At 38.4% G+C, this 17,655-nt stretch overlaps 1 protein-coding gene and 1 long non-coding RNA gene across 5 annotated transcripts in view; one reads left to right on the forward strand and one right to left on the reverse strand.

Annotated features, from left to right (window-relative positions):
• The window catches only part of VCL (vinculin), a 110,077-nt gene that overhangs the window by 63,640 nt on the left and 28,782 nt on the right, over positions 1 to 17,655 (reverse strand). For both annotated transcript variants that reach the window (XM_060643093.3, XM_060643094.3), the window contains exon 2: positions 10,526 to 10,596. In XM_060643093.3, coding sequence (XP_060499076.1) covers positions 10,526 to 10,596 — 71 coding nt within the window. The remainder of the gene's footprint in view (positions 1 to 10,525; positions 10,597 to 17,655) is intronic.
• The window catches only part of LOC132685648 (uncharacterized), a 65,846-nt gene continuing 51,815 nt past the window's right edge, over positions 3,625 to 17,655 (forward strand). For all 3 annotated transcript variants that reach the window (XR_009613238.2, XR_009613237.2, XR_009613236.3), the window contains exon 1: positions 3,625 to 3,934. This is a non-coding gene — a long non-coding RNA (uncharacterized LOC132685648). The remainder of the gene's footprint in view (positions 3,935 to 17,655) is intronic.

Raw genomic sequence — 17,655 nt, forward strand, 5'->3', positions numbered from 1 at the left:
CTGAAGGGGCACCTGGGTGGGCTCAGTCAGTTGAGCATCTGACTTCGGCTCAGGTCATGATCTCATCAGTTGATGAGTTCGAGCCCCATGTCAGGCTCTGTGCTGACAGCTCAGGGCCTGGAGCCTGCTTCAGATTCTATGTCTCCTTCTCTCTCTGCCCCTCCCCTGTTCATGCTCTGTCTCTGTCTCAAAAATAAATAAACATTAAAAAACATTTTTTTTAAAAAAAGTCCCTGAAAAACAGTAGTACCCAAATATGTTTAATATGGCAAGTTCAAAGGTGAACTATTTAAAGTTTGGGTGTTTGCTCTAGGTCAAAAATTAAGCAAGTCAGCTGGCAGATGTGAATAGTCTCACAGAACTTTGGTCATCTATGTTGAAACACAAATCTTCTCTTAAATAGCAATGGAAATAATCACACACACACACACACAAAAACTCAAGTTAAAAAAATAAAGCATTAGAATCGCACATTAGGCCCAGATAAGCAAAGTGCATTGAGTGGTATAATCAAAGAATTAATTCTAAAAAGAGATATTCAGGGCACGTTCATTGAGAAGAACGTTTAAAAATACAAATTTCATCACAGATTATTTTGAGTGTTCAAGATCATAAGCAAAGAAAAAGCTAAATATACAGGCTGGTGATCTAAAAATATGACACTACTACTTTAGGTCAAAGAGATCTAAATTAAATGTAAGCATGTTTCAATCCTTTTCAAACGTCTTCTTTGTAGGACATGAGTATCAACCAAGGTAAAATTGTGCTTAACTAATAAAGTTTTTAAGAGTTAAAACAAGGCAATTTTCTAGGAAATATGATTAATGCTAATCATGCAGATTGTCAACAGTACATAAGCCCTTTCACACAGTATTTTAGAAACATTCTTTTATTCAATAGGCCTAGACATCACAATATGTTTCAAAAATAATCCAAGCTGGTGAATGATTTCAAGCAGACTGTTCAGAGCAGCATTGAGACAGAAACTGGCAACACTTTACAGTTCTACATGAAACTATCATTTGCCTGCCAACAAACAAAGCCACTGATGCCCTTTTTAAGGAGTTCATAGCACTAGACCACCTCACAAGTGACACATTTTGATACATTCAGATACTGAACACTCTTATACAGGGTCCATAAACTGCCTTCCTTTTCATTTATTTATTTTTTATTTTTTTAACATTTATTTATTATTGAGACACACAGAGAGATAGAGCACGAGCAGAGGAGGGGCAGACAGACAGGGAGACACAGAATCCAAAGTAGGCTCCAGGCTCTGCACAGAGCCTGACGCAGGGCTTGAACTCACAAACTGTGAGTTCATGACCTGAGCCGAAGTCGGACGCTTAACCGACTAAGCCACCCAGGTGCCCCTCCTTTTCATTTCTGTTCCATTGCAGAAATAAGAATGAAATTCCATGCACACTACAACAGCAATTTTTCCAAGGCAAATAAAATAGTTTGCCATAAACATTTACCTATAAGGAATCCATCTGAAGTAAATCCACACTGACAGAAAATGGATCTGGTAGGTTCACATAGCTTACTTTCTTTCCTCCACTAGCACCTATTATTCATCCAGTGTTTGGCTATGAACTCTGGAAAACCACTTCCAGCTTGTCATCTTACTGCTCAAGAACTGGAAAGCTTCTCTGCTACTCAATTCCAAGTTCCTCTGCCTGGCTTTCAAGGGCCTTTATCACCTGGCAGAACTTAGCTCAGCCCCTACTACTCCCAACATGACTGTCCCTCTCCTCACAGGCCCCATGACTTGCTCATGCAATTCATTCCACCCAGAGTATTTTCCTTTTCCCCACATCCATCCTACCAAGTTCCATTTCCCACAGGAAGCTTCTTTCTACTATTCCTACTTACAACAATAGCACTTTCTCTGAATTCCTATTATATAGTGAAAGTCAGTCTGCATTACAGCTCTTTAATTTCAAACTTTTTAAAGCATCTTTTTACTTTTTTTTTTTTTTTTTTTTTTTTTTTTAAGATTGTTTTCAAGCAATCTCTACACCCAGCATGGGGCTTAAACTCACAACCCCAAGATCAAGAGTCACATGCTCCACAAATTGAGCCAGCCAGGTGCCCCCTTCTTAAAGCATTTTTTAAAAATTTCTCTGCAGCAGCTTTCCACCTTTGTTCCTCCATGATAACACAGAAGAATAAAACCCACATGTATGACATACCCCCAAGTAAAGCATTTGCAAATGTGGCTATTTTATTACTACTAAGAAATAACTTACAATACATCATACAAGTGATTAGTGTGCTACACATAATAGAAGGTGATCAATAAATACTTAATTAACCAATTAGTGTGTCCAGCCCATTAATCAATCAATTACACATAAATATTACTGCTGCTGCTGCCTGATAAGGATGATGATTGACGATGATGCAAAATACTCTTCTCCTGACAGTCTCTACAGGAACACATGACTTCTTACAGGGCAAATCTAACCAATATTATAACAGTACAGCAGGGACATTATACCCCTGAAGTTATGAAGATTGAGACAGTTTCTATGGCAATCCTCGTGCAATCCCACACGTCCTGTGCAACAGTGTGGCTATTACTTCAATCTTGGGTAAAATTAGTAAACTGTAAACTCTGCTAGTGCAGTTAAAGATCAGATAACTCTTACTCCACCCAAGAGAAAGACTTCCTGTAACAATGCAAATCTTGCTCCGTATTAAAATGTTCTTGCTTTTACAGCAAGGAATTGCTCAAGCATTAGAAGTCCCTCACTGAGAATTATAACTCAGATATATAATTTTAACTGATATGAAATATTTTCTCCAACATGTCAACATGCTCTTAATTGCCAGTCACACAAATAAGACCATGATTTGATTTTGACACCCCCAAATCCTAAAAATGCCAAAAATCCTGAAAATATCGTATCTTGCCCCGAAAAAAATCTCTAAACATATTTCAGACTGCTTAGATATAAATCTATCTACAGACCAAGAGCATTCTGTTTTCTCTAGTACTGACATTCTACCATTCTAGGAGTAGAAATAGATCCAAGAATAAATTTTTGAAACTTTTATTCTTTAGTATTGCCTAAGCAGACACTATTAGAAGTGCTTGTAAAAGTAGATGACAGAGGAAGCTCTGTCATGCCCTGGAAACCTCCAAACATCAACCAAACAGCCCAAAAGAATGTCCTACTCAACAGTTCCAAGGATGTCATTAATTGCTTCCATCTGCTTCTCTCTGTCCCCTCCCCCTTCAAGTCAAGGCATCTACAAAAATTTTCTGCTTCATTTTGCGTTTGCATTCTAAAGAAAAGCAAGAAAAGCATAAAGAGCTATAATGTTTTAAACTGTGGAATATTTGCCCCCCCAAATCTGTTTGACAGCCACAGCCATATTGTTGTTTGTACCCTGTGCTATTTTCAAGTAACATATTAAGTTAATTGAAAGGAATCTATTCAAAGTCCCCCCAACCTCCCAGCCAAGCTTACAGGTAAAACTCACAGGTGTCTGCACTTGGTCCTAACTCTGCTTTTTTAGGTCACAGGGCCTATATTCTCAGAAAACAGACCCCAACTACAGAACATACTCTTCTCTAGTCGGACCACAACCCACATCCTGGAGGAGCCCCAGACAGAGCAGCTTGAAAAACACGCCATCTTCTACTCTACCTGGCCGAGAGTCGACCCTCTCTCCACACACTGTGTCCCCTCTCAACATCCTTTAAAACTCCTTACAAGGCTCAGCCTGACAGAAACTTGTGGCCGACATCTCTCTTGATGTCTGGCCCCTCTCCTCCCTTAGAGAGTGAATAAACTCTGTCCTGCTTGTCTGGACATGCTTTGTGCAATTCCCTAACAGCTTTGGTGGCCCGTAAGAAGACTGGCCATTACCTACTGACCGGAATCCATCTCAACCAGATCGCCTTCTCAACTTATCTCAGGTGAGTCAAATTTTCATTTTCAGGAGGGCGCTTTGAGATCTTGAGCACTGACAGCAATCACCCACCAGGTGTTGGCCAATTCCCCCACGGCAAGGTTCAAGCCCCAGTACTGGGCTCAGTCAACAATCAACAGTTCACCACTGGAGCGACACCTCCTCTGGGTCTTTCTGCAGTCTTGGGATCCTCAATCCCTTCCCTTCACACAGACCCTTGAGTTTGGGGGGATGCCCCTTTCTCAGGCTCCACACTGGTCAGGGTTTCATCTTCCTGGAACGCTGAGTCAAGATGTCTCCCTTCACAGTTTTTCCCTTTGTTCCTGGTCCTCAAAATCTCCTTTCTCCTCCTAGATTTCCAGATGGGCAATACCTCGTCCACCCCTCCCAAGGACTCCCCTCTGGGATGCCTCCTTAAAAAAATATCAAAAACCTCCAGGTGCGTGGGTGGCTCAGTCAGTTAAGCATATGACTCTTGATCTCGGCTCAAGTCATGATCTCACAGTTCCATTCGTGAGATCAAGCCCTATGTCTGGCTCTGCAGCCTGCTGGGGACTCTCTCTTCCTCTCTCTCCACCACTCCCCTGCTCACGTGCTCTTTCTCTCAAAATAAATAGATAAAAACCATTTTTACAAAAATCTCAAAAACCTCCAATTGAAACAAGGTATTTGGCCCAAACATCTTAATTTTCTACTGTAATGCAGCCTGGCCCCAATATTAATTAGATGACCAGAAGGGCTGGCCAGAGAACAGCTCTCTTAACCACAATTCTCTCCTCCAATTGAGTTTATATTGTCATGGCCTGGGTAAATGAGGTGAGGTTCCTTATGTCCAAGCTTTCTTTGAACTCGCTGGTCATCCTGACTTTCGCACTGCCTGTCGTATGCTCCTTCTATCTCCCCAGTTCTACCAACTTGGATTTGACCCTGCTGACCAACCTCCACCTTTCCACTTACCCATAGTTGATCCTCTGGCACCTCCACACACACCCCAGTACCCTCCTTCCCCTCAAGGCCCTCCAGCACCCTCCTTCCCCCCTTAAGCCCTTGCCTCCACTTCTCAATCCTTCTCCTGCCCACTCTCGCTCTGATCACTCTTAACAACCTCCTGATGCTCTCACCACCCAATTCCCTCTTCGCAAAGTGGCTACAGCAGGGGGCATTGTTTGGGTCCACGTTTCCTTCATGCCAGATCTTTCTCATATGGAATTTAAGCTTAGCTCTTTCTCAACTGATTCCTCCAGGTTCACTAAAGAATTTGAATATCTCACTCTTTCCTGTGATTTATTGTGGAGGGACCTATATGTTATTCTCTCCACCTGTACCACCCCAGAAGAGAAAAACAGAATTTGGTCCAAGGCTACTGAATATGCCGATGATCTAAACTGCAGAGAGCCTGTACAACATGATCCCAGCAATGCAGCAGTTCCCTTAGCTGAGCCCAATTGGAATTACCAGCCCTCCTCTGGAGACAAAGCCAAATGCAACCACAGGACCACCGGCTTCATAAGAGGCATGTAGCGGGCAGCTTCTACACAGGTCAATTATGAAAGGTTAAGAAAAAGCACGCACAGATCAGATGAAAACTCTGCCCTTTTTCTCACCCACCTCACTGAAGCTCTTTAAAAATTCACAAACTCATGACCTCGAGCCCCACATCAGGTGAGCTCTGCTTCTCTGTCTCTGTCTCTCTCTGCCTCCCTGGGATATTCTCTCTCTCTCTCTCTCTCTCTCTCTCTGCCCCTCACTTACTTGCACCCTCTCTCTCTCTTTCACAAAGGAAAATCGATCCTGCCTATCTATGCATTTCATCTCCCAGTCAGCCTCAGACATTAGAAAGAAACCTCAAAAGTTGGATAAAGGCCCTCAAACCCCTCAATATGAACTACTGGACCTGGCCTTCAGGGTCTTTAACAACAGACAGGAGGAATCAAAGAGGAAATGAGACAAAGAGATCAAAAACGATCTCATGCTTACTAGGCTACTGCCCTTACTGGAGCTATTCAGTCTTACCCTGCTGGCTCAACCTAAACATTCTCCAAGCCCCCTCCAAGAGCTTGTCACACTTCTGGTAAGCCTGGCTACTGGCCTAAACAATGTCCCAATAAAAAACTGCCACCCAGGGGGCACCTGGGTGGCTCAATTGGCTAAGTGACTGACTCCTGATCTTGAGATCAGGTCATGATCTCACAGTTTGTGAGTTCGAGCCCCGGGTCAGGCTCTGTGCTGACAGCTCAGAACCTGGAGCCTGCTTCAGATTCTGTGTCTCCCTCTCTCTGCCCCTCCCGCACTCATGCGCTTGCTCGCTCTCTCAAAAATTAACAAACATTAAGAAAAAAAAAACACTGTTCAGTAAGTTTTTCAGTTGATCATAACATAGTGTTTTTCCTTTATTCCCCATGGAGACCAGGATTTTTCCCCATGATGCAATAAAGGTTAAAACCTATGAATGGTTTACCTAAATCCATTAATGATCTTTACCTAAATCAATTGCTTCCTAATTAAAATTGCATAATTACGACTTCCTAATTCTGTCATTAATTTCACATTTGTTGGCTAAAATTCCCCTCATCAACTAGGACTATTCGGTTACTCTGAGATAAAGTCTGTACAGGGAAGGCAAGATAGTTACAATTTTGTGTGTGTGGGTGAAGACAACATTTAAGATCTATTCTCTTAGCAATTTTCAAATATACAATATTGTTAACTATAGCCACCATGCTGTACATTACATCTCTAGGACTTATATATCTTATAACTGAAAGTTACAAAGGTAACTTTGTACAAACTGAAAGTTTGTACCTTTCAACCACCTTCACTCATTTCCCCCATATTCCAGTGTGTGTGTGTCTGTATACATACACACATACAAACAGACCACATTTTCTTTATCCATTCATTCTCTGATGGACACTTAGGTTGTTTCCGTGTCTTGGCTTTTGTAAGTAAGGTTGCAGAGAATATGGGTGTGCAGATACCTTTCTGAGGTAGTGATTTTGTTTCCTTTGTATAAATACCCAGAAGTGGAACTGTGGATCATATGGTAGTTCTACTTTTAATTTTTTTGAAGAACCTCTGGAAAGGCAAGGTAAATCTTAATTTTTTTCTTTAAATCGCCAATTACCAATAAATAAATAAACAAATAAATAACCTACTAGAGTAGGGAACTGGTGTACTACTTACCACTAAGGATAATCAATGAAGTTTTGTTTTGGTGTTTTTTTTTAAGGTTTATTTTATTTATTTTGAGTGAGAGAGCACATAAGCATGCAGGGGAGGGGCAGAGAAAGAAGAAGAGAGAGAATTCCAAGCAGGCTCCACACTCAGGGAGAAGAAGCCCAATGGAGCCCAACGCAGGGCTCAGACTCACAAAAGTGAGATCATGACCTGAGCTGAAATCAAGAGTCAGATGCTTAACCCACTGAGCCACACAGGTACCCCTAAAGTTTTGTTTTGGTTTAAAGTTACCTATTTTTTTGGAAAATATCACTAGGACACACTCCTTAATTTGTCTAAGTCCCCAAGGAAGCCTGTGAGAGCACATAGCATACTTCAAGGATATATTTCTGGGGATGAGCAGAAATTAGTTTCCTGAAAAAAAAATCATTAATCAGTCAAATGATCTTCATAGACTTGAATGTCAGGGTTGAAAGGAAATTTCTGTAGGGTCACCTAGTTCAAATACCCACCTGATGTTGAAAACCCCTTGTGCATTATCTCACCATGCTCTATACTTTCCAGGGAGTGAGGGGCAAACAGGTATGAGCTAGATCTATGTGGTTTTTTTTCTCTTTTTATTTTTTATTGAGGTATAATGGACATATAACATTATATTAGTTTCAGATGTATAAATGATTTTAAACGTGTATATATTGTGAAAGAATCACCAAATTAAGACTAGTTGCCATCCATAGTTTTAATTTTTTCATATGATAACTTTTAAAATTCATGTTCTTAACAATTTTATATTAAACCCCCAAGACTCATTTATTTTGTAACTGAAGCTTGTACGTTTGACCCACTACACCATTTTGGCCCCCCACTCCACTCTGCCTCATCTCTAGCAACTACCAATCTGTTTTGTGAATCTATAAATGATTTTTTAATGTCTTTTTGTATTAACTTGTTTTATTTTTTATTTTTTTTAATTTACATCCAAATTGGTTAGCATATAGTCCAACAATGATTTCAGGAGTAGATTCCTTAGTGCCCCTTACCCATTTAGCCCATCCCCCCCACACACCCCTTCCCGTAACCTTCAGTTTGTTCTCCATATTTGAGTCTCTTCTGTTTTGTCCCCTTCCCTGTTTTTATATTATTTTTGTTTCCCTTCCCTTATGTTCATCTGTTTTGTCTCTTAAAGTCCTCATATGAGTGAAGTCATACGATTTTTGTCTTTCTCTGACTAATTTCACTTAGCATAACATCCTCCAGTTCCATCCACGTAGTTGCAAATGGCAAGATTTCATTCTTTTTGATTGCCGAGTAATACTCCATTGTATATACACACCACATCTTCTTTATCCATTCATCCATCGATGGACATTTGGGCTCTTTCCATACTTTGGCTATTGTGGATAGTGCTGCTATAAACATGGGGGTGCACGTGTCCCTTCGAAACAGCACACCGTGGATAAATGCCTAGTAGTGCAATTGCTGGGTCGTAGGGTAGTTCTATTTTTAGTTTTTTGAGGAATCTCCATACTGTTTTCCAGAGTGGCTGCACCAGCTTGCATTCCCAAGATCTGTGTTTTTAATGTAAGGTAAATATAAGTTTAATTATAATGTTTAACTGACAGCATAGGACTCCTCTTAATATTACCATGCTGATGAAATGGCACATAAACAAAGTAGGCTCATATTGGTTAGAGCTGGAAGAAACCTTGGAGGTTATCAAGTCCAGTGAGGCAAATCAGAAAAGATACTCCCACAAAACAGGCACTACAAAAAACAGATGCTTCTGGCCCCTTACTTCCTGACACATGAACATTTTGCAGAATTAACAGAAACACCATTATGTAGAAGCACCCACTCAAGTTAGAAATAAAAAGACATCAACATGGGTGAAATTTTGCATCTGTTCAATGAAAATAGAACATAAGGAGGTTAAAAATAAAAGAATACTTCTCACTTTATTTAAAATCGTGATATATAACATACATAGAGAAATTTGTATAAAACATACATATAATGAATAGTTATAAAACAATCACCCATATAACTCAACACTTACATCAAGAAATACATTACCGTTTATTTGTTTATTTTGATATTATTACCATTTCAGAAGCCCCTGTGTGGCCTCACCCTGAGTATAACCCTCTTCCTTCCTCCCAGAGGTACCATTACCCTGACTTTTGTAATCATTATTTCCTTACTTATCTTCATCTTTTTAAGGCAGTTTACTTCTACATGTTTCTGAAGTTTAAATAAATGGAGACTACCTATGTATCTATCATTCATTTCTCTCATTTATTTTTGAGATTCATTCATTTTTTTAATTGAAGTAAAATTCACATAATATAAAATCAACCATTTTGAAGTGAAAAATTCTCTTTCATTATTGATTGGTATTCCAATTTATGACTATACCATAATTGTTTTTATCCATTCTACAATAAACAGACCAGTGGAGTCATCATGAACAATGTTGATATCAATGTTTTCATATATGGATCCTAGTGTACATGGGCATAAGTTTCTCTGAGAATTGTCTGTCCTCTACTTTACTAACACCAAACTGTTTTCCAAAGTGGCCGCACCAATTTACATTCCCAGTAGGAGTGTATGAGAGTTCCAATTGCTCCACATCTTTATCAACAACTAATATTATCACACTTCTTAATTTAGGGTTTATAATGGAGTAATTTGCACAGCTCTGATGAGTAATGAGATAGAGTACCTGTTCATAATTTATTGGCCATTTAGATTTCCTCTTTTGAGGTGACTATTCAAATCCTTTGCCACTTTTTTTTTGTAACTGAATAGCCTTACCTTACTTTTGACTTTTGAAAAGTAAAGATTCCACTTTTTTTCTGTCCTATGCACCAACCTTTACATTTACTTAGGTCTTGACTGCCATAGAACAAAATCACTGAGCAAAGACAAACTTGACAAAGTTTTAACTAATCAAAAGTTAATATCTCCGCTTTTACTCAGGATAGGCCAAAACACCTGCAAATTATTTGTAGGAATTTGGGTGATAAGTAAATATAATTTAAATTTAAAATGTTACTGAAAAAACACTGCAATAAATTTTTAAGTTTGTATCTACTGTTATTCCCTCATCTCCAAGCAAAGGTGTTTAGCATATAACTCAGATTCATGCCTGCTAAGGTCAGAATGTTTCTGAATCTTTTCCATTCCAAATAATGAAACTCAGAAGTCAAACTTTCATTAAAAATCACTATGTCAAAAATGCCTAATAGCAATGAATACAATCAACAGTAGGAACTACAGTGTTATAAGATGAAAAGTCAAAATCTCAATTGTAAACACTTTTATATTAAAAAAAAAAAAAAAAAGTTGCTCCTGGAATCAATTTTCTTTCCTACCAAGAGGATTATTCTGCTTAGCAAGAGAAGAATGTTTTACTCACTTAATAAATGCTGGTGGCATATCTCTCTTCAAAATCTGATCTTCAGTGGTTTGAACAGTCTCTTTTCCAACCTACAGGAGAAAAAGATTCACAATTCAATAATAAATTCTCAGACTTTTAAAAACTTATACTTAAACATATTGAAACACATACTTTATCATTGAAGTTTCTGGATTCAAAGAAAATTTCTGGATTTTTGAAATTATCAAGACAGTTCCCATATATCCTTCCACAATATACTTGGATAACAATATGGGATACAAACAATGTACCACCCCTTGTTCAGAGTAATTCATTTGAAGGCACCGCGGAGCACAGTAAAAAAAAGAGATAAACTCATCTCTGAGATATATGTATATATGTTTAATTGACAAACTACTTTATCTTTTTTTTTAAGATTTTATATTTAAGTAATCTCTATACCCAATGTGGAGCTCAAACCCACAGCCCCAAGATCAAGAGTCACATGCTCCACCAACGGAGCTAGTCACGTACCCCTATATCTCTAATACAGTACATGAAGTACAATGAATCAAGATAAGTAAGCTAAATGTCTATACAGGGGGGGAAAAAAACATATTACTGGAACTGAAAAAAAGTATAAAGCAATTATGATGCTGAAACTAGAAACCAAACATATGAAAATACACAACTTCACCATTAATCAAATAAATTCACACCAGGGGTGCCTGGGTGGCTTAGTTGAGCATCTGACTCTTGATGTCAGCTCACTCAGGTCACGATCCCAGCGTCCTGGGATCAAGCACCATCTCGGGCTCTGCATTGGGCATGGAGCCTGCCCCTCTCCCTTGCTCATGCTCTCTCTAAACTAAAAAAAAAAAATTTTTAATTAAAAATAAATAAATAAATTCAAACTAAAGCAACACGATTTTTCCCCTAATTATAGATCAACTTTTTAAAAAATAATATATAATGCTTAATGCTACAATAGAATAGTTTTATACCCTTCTAATGGCAATGTAAACTGGCATACTCCATTTGGAAAAGCATTTACTAGTATGTGTTAAGAGATATGAAAAGTCGTATCTAGGAATTCCACTTAAAGAGAATATACACTATAAGCAATAATACCAAATGTGGTAATAACAAGATTCACAAAAATATTCACTATCATGGTAGTTATAAAAGCCAAAACATTTTTTAAATAACTTATCCAACAACAAGGAACAGCTAAGTAAATTAGGATAAAGATAGAGTACTACAGAGCCATTAAAACAATGGTTATAAAGACTCAGCACTACATAAAAATTTTTCTGACATTATATTTCATTTAAAAGGAAGAATAAAAATAATAAATACACTATGATTACAACAAACCAGAAAAATCCATATGTATGAAGCAAAACACTGAAAGAATACAAAACAAAATGTTAACAGTGATTATAATGATGCTTAGGAAATTCTGTATCTGTATTTCCTCTTTTCTAATCTTCTGAAATGTGAATATACAATTTTTATAATTTAAAAAGTAATATTAAAATGTTATTCTGGGTTATTTAGATGCAATTATTTCCTACCTAATAACTGTAGTAATTATGTCATTTCATATAAATCTTCCAAATAGTAATATCTAAAAATATCAAAATATATCAAAATATTAAAAGCCACACTAACCAGATTATGTGCACACATATTTATTATATCACAAATGGTACACATACTCACTTTCTTCAAAATTATTCCTCTGTAGGGCTTGGATGTCAATTTTTCTTTCACTACAGCTATATCACATACTCTAAAGTACTCTAAAGAAAGGTAAACTTGAATATAGTAAATGGTGAAACCCACCCATTTTACCAATATAAAGCTACATAAAAGTGCTAAATCATAAATATAAACCACAGTTTAATGCAGAAATCTGTAATTTTTTTTTAAATCCAGAATGGAAAGTATCTCAATCCTACCATTTAACTGTTTAACTTTTGATTGAGTTTAAAGAAAAAAAACAAGTAAGAAAAATCCCTTAGTGCACAGTAAATCAGCTAAAGAAAATAATACAATAAACTATTCTCAGGGAATACAAGTCATGCATAAGTTAATGAATACAAGTTTTTTCTCTCAAGTTAATAGCTCAGAAAAAAGCAAAAACACATATACCACTGTGTAATAGCCAGTGCTTTTGTAGACAATAGACTGCCTGTATCATAATAAAAGCCTTTCAAATCAGCAGCTGGTTCTCTAGAGTTTCTCAGATCAAAACATGACAGAATATTTCCAGATGTATTGTTCACTATATTTTCCAACTAAAATCAACCATTCAAAAAGCTGTGGGCCATGATTTCATGAAATAAAAAATGAAGTTCAGCAACAAAGTCACTAGTTCATACTGAGTATAAGGGCCTAGAAGGATATTCATATTTAGACACATGGAGATTTCTTTTATTTTACACACACAGAGACACAGCAAGGGAAGAAGAGGAGTGAGTTCCTCTTATATCTCCTTTAGAAAACATTCAGTTATTCAGCTGTTATTCAGCATTATGAAACATTTATTGAGTACAACTACATAAGCCAGGCACTGTTCTAGGTATTGGGGCTAGAGCAGAGAGTAAAAATAAGCCTCCTGCCCTCATGGAACTTATATTCTAGTAGGAGTAGACAGAAAGTGCACAAGTACATAAATACACAAACAAAGTCACCCCAGATAATGGTAAGGATGATGCTATATAGACTATAGGGTAGGAGTAGAGGGTTCCTACTTTAAAGAGTGGATAAAGAAGACTTCCCTGAGGAAGTAACACTGGAGTTGAGACTCTGAAGCTGAGAAGGAAGCCTCATGGAAGAACTGGGAAAGAACACTCCATAGGGAGAAACAAGACAAAGACCCTATGGCAGGAAAATTTGAGTATATCCAAGGAAGCTTAAGGAGGCCAGAGTGGCTGAAGTTCAGTGAGGGGAGAAGGTGTGGTGGTGATAGGGCTGGATAAGAAGGCAAGGGCCAGATGGCAAAGAGCCTTTTAGGCTAGGTTAAGATGTGTGGAATCTTTTCTAAATACAGTAAGAAGAAGGACTGCTAAACAGGAGATTGAAATGACCTGATTTTCTTTTTAAAAAGACATTTTTGTCTGTGATGTGGCCAAGTGATCTTAGTGGGTAAGGGGAAGCAGGCTGACCAGTTAGGAGGCTACTGCAGTCATCCAGCAGAGAGAGGACAGTAACTTAAAATAAGACATGAAAGTGGAAATGGAGAATTAGCTCTTTTGGAGGAAGAACTAATAGGACTTGCTCTTGGACTGCAAGGAGTGGGGGATGGGGAGTAGACCGAGGGGGGGAAAAATCAGAAATGACTTCTGATCAATTAGGTGAGAGGTCTTTGAAGGCAGCAATGCTGGAAGGCTGATATATGGCAAAGATTTACCCTCAAAAAATAAAACAATCATGGGGCACCCAGATGGCTCAGTCGGTTAATTGTCCAACTCTTCGTTCTGGCTCAGGTCATGATCTCACAGTTTCGGGAGTTTGAGCCCCACGCAGCAGGGAGCCTGCTTGGGATCCTCTCTCTCCCTCTCTCTCTGCCCCTCCCCCACTCATGCTTTCTCTGTCTCTCTCAAAAAAAATTAAATTTAAAAATTAAGATAATCTGGGGGCGCCTGGGTGGCCCAGTCGGTTAAGCGTCCGACTTCAGCCAGGTCACGATCTCGCGGTCCGTGAGATCGAGCCCCGCGTCAGGCTCCGGGCTGATGGCTCGGAGCCTGGAGCCTGTTTCCGATTCTGTGTCTCCCTCTCTCTCTCTGCCCCTCCCCCGTTCATGCTCTGTCTCTCTCTGTCCCAAAAATAAATAAAAAACGTTGAAAAAAAATTTTTTTTTAAAAATTAAGATAATCTGTTTTTAAAAAAAAAATAAAAATTAAAATTAAAAATAAAGCAATCATGAGTACACCCAGCAAAACCATTAAAACAGTTTTACGAACAGCCAATAATCTGACCCTGGTGAAGGTAATTACTAAAGAATGAATGAATTTTACTTAAATATTTTATTTCTCTTTTCTAAGGGTAGGGGTAAGTGGGGAAAGAAAAGTAGATAATAAAAATATACTCAAAGGCTACTTATCCAGAAGCTATTTTTTTTTAAAAAAAAGGCATGTGGTTCCAGAGCCTGTGCTCTTCTTTTTTGGTGGCAGGGAGATGGCGTGGAAGGGCAGAGGGAGAGAGAGAATCTTAAGCAGGCTCCACACCCAGCACAGAGTCCAATGCGGGGCTCAATCCCACCACCCTGAGATCATTACCTGAGCTGAAATAGTCAGATACTCAACTGACTGAGTCACCCAAGCACCCCTTAATTTACTATTCTAAGCTGCATTCATACTTGTGGTGACAGTATCCACAGTCACTCCAATCTTCAATATACTCAATCCAGAATTAAATTAGGTACAATAAATAAATGCTCCCGTTTTTAAGGCAAAACACATAAAGCATGACTGTGTAGAATAAATGTCATTTTCACTTGAGGAATTGATTTTTAGCAATGCTGTCCAATAGAACTTTCTGTTATGATAGAAATGTTCTTTTTGAACTGTCCTACCCAATACAGTAGCCAAGAGCCACATATGCCTATTGAGCAGTATGGCTTGTGCAACTGAAGAAGTAACTTATTACTTTTTATTTAATTTTAATTAATCTTAATTTTTTTAATTAAGATTTTATTTTTCATTTATAGCATTTTAAGTTCACAGCAAAACTAAGGGGAAGATAACAGAGATTTCCCATACACTCCCCGCTCCATACAACAGCCTCCCCCATTATCAACAACCCACACCAGAGAGTACATTTGTTACTACCCATAAACCTACCATTGACTACATCATAATCACCCAAAACTCATAGTCAACATGACAACTCACTCCTGGCAACCACTAATCATGTCACTGTCTCCATAGTTTTACCTTTTCTAAAATGTCGTACAGAATCATCCTGTATGTAACCTTTATCGATTGGCTTCTTTCAATTAATTTTAATTGTAATTGCCACATGTGGCTAGTGGCTACTATATTGCACAGCTCAGGTCTATGGGACTTTCACTGTCTCCTAAAACTGGTCTTCCTGACTCTAGACTTCCATCTTCTAATTCACTCTTCACACAGCTGCTAGATTAACCTTCATTTTTGCCTTTGCTGCATGGTCTCTTCACAAAACAAAGGAGCTGGGTCTGCAAAGACAGAGTTGCTAGATGGAGAAGAGAAGGATCAGGCAGTCCAAGCAGAAAGGAGAGAACAGGCAAAGGCTCCGATGTGTTTGAGCATATGGTTGAGTAGACAAGAAAAACAGGTTGGTGTGGCCTCAGCAAAAGAAATGAGGCTAGAAAGGGAAGCTCCAGTCACCTTGGGAAGGGCTTTGTATGCCAAGCAAAGACAGAGAAGATTATGTAACTTAACTTGCCCATTTATTCAAAGGTTGTCATCCTCTGTTCTAGATCTTTCCAATTCAGTGTTGTATCACTGAAGTATCAAGTCAAGAAGTTCCAAAGAAGCCAGTTTCTAAAGATATGCAGGATCAGAAAAGCATCTTCTATTTGTGAACAGCTGGCAAAGTCTATCTAGGAGAGCCAAGATAAAAGCTTCACATTTTTTAGGCCATCAACCAGGAAATGTACTTTCCTTCTCTTTCCCCACACTATCAAAACAAAACAGCTTTTTTAGCATCCATCTTTTCCAAACAAAAAGAGTAGAACAATTAAGAAAGGGATTAATTCACAAAATGCTCTTTGTTAACTAGCAGGAATCTTCATGGCTTGTGGAAAACATTTCTCCTGGAGGCCTCAGCCTTACTGTGGGGAAGCACATGATTCCTAATACAAGCTACACTTTACAAACAAGCAGGTCAGTAATAATTTGGACAAATGCTTCTCGAACCTGTGCAGCACCAGTCATCAAAACACTTAACTACTTTAGTTAAGCCAAATGTTTTTACTACATACATGTTAAGAGCACATGCACAGGAATTTAGTGACTTGGTTTCTAGTTACAGCTTAGCTAATAAATAGCCATGTATGGGGGCACCTGGGTGGCTCAGTCTGTTAAGGGTTCGACTTCAGCTCGGGTCATCTCAGGGTTCGTGACTTCAAGACCCGCGTTGGGCTCCATGCTGACAGCTTGGAGCCTGGAGCCTGCTTTGGATTCTGTCTCCCTCTCTCTCTGCCCCTCCCCTGCTTGTACTCTGTCTCTCTCCCTCTCAAAAATAAACATTAAAAATAAACAAATAAATAAATATATGGTCATGTATGTGACCTGAAATGAATCATATAATTACTCAAATATTTCTTCTCAACTATGTGATCTCTTTCCTTCCTTGTCTACTGTAGTTGACCCAATTACCTTTTAGCTCTCTGATAAAGGAAATTTACCTTTAAGTTTATCTTTTCTACCTTCAGTCTTCATTTACCACTTCAAATTCTTTTTAGGAACAAGGCAAGGTATGAAATGATTAATAAATGCAAAATTTAAAAGCTCTCACTTCCTGTATATTTTATCTATACATTTTATGATTGTGAGGTTAAAGTTGATGTCTGATTTTTTAACCTTAAAATAAATCATATTCCCTCTGAAAAATAAATGCCCATAGTTAAAGGGTACAAAGCGGGGGACGGGCACCTGGATGCTCAGTCAGTTGAGCATCGGACTCTTGATCTCATCTTGGGTCTTGATCTCAGGGCCGTGAGTTCAGGCCTCATGCTGGGCATGAAGGGTACTTAAAAAAAAAAAAAAAAAGCAGAGAAAAGAATGCCAGAATGCCAAATAGGTCTTAATTATAAGTTCTGAGGTTTTCCAGGTGAGCATTTAAAAACAACCCTTTCAAAGTAATCTAACTTTATAGTAAATATATTTTATTACTTCCAAGCTTTGTTCCATTGCTGAAATTCAGACTTGTTGGTTCTATTCACTGCTAAAACTATTTCTCTTTTATTTTCTTCTTCAGAGAATTGCCTCTAACTCTTGAGGCCCAATTCCCTCAATTCAATAAACAGGCAGTAAGTGCCAACTATGTGTCCGCTAGGTGGTAGGAAGAGAATGAGATAAGAAATAAAGCATCCTTAGATAAAATGAAATAAGGGTAGTGAATGAGTAAGAGGCCTGGGGGCATTTTCAGGGGGCTTGGCGGGAAGCCCTGTTTCT

Source organism: Panthera onca, chromosome D2 (assembly GCF_046562875.1).
Source record: "Panthera onca isolate mPanOnc1 chromosome D2, mPanOnc1 haplotype 2, whole genome shotgun sequence".
Lineage (NCBI taxonomy): Eukaryota > Metazoa > Chordata > Mammalia > Carnivora > Felidae > Panthera > Panthera onca.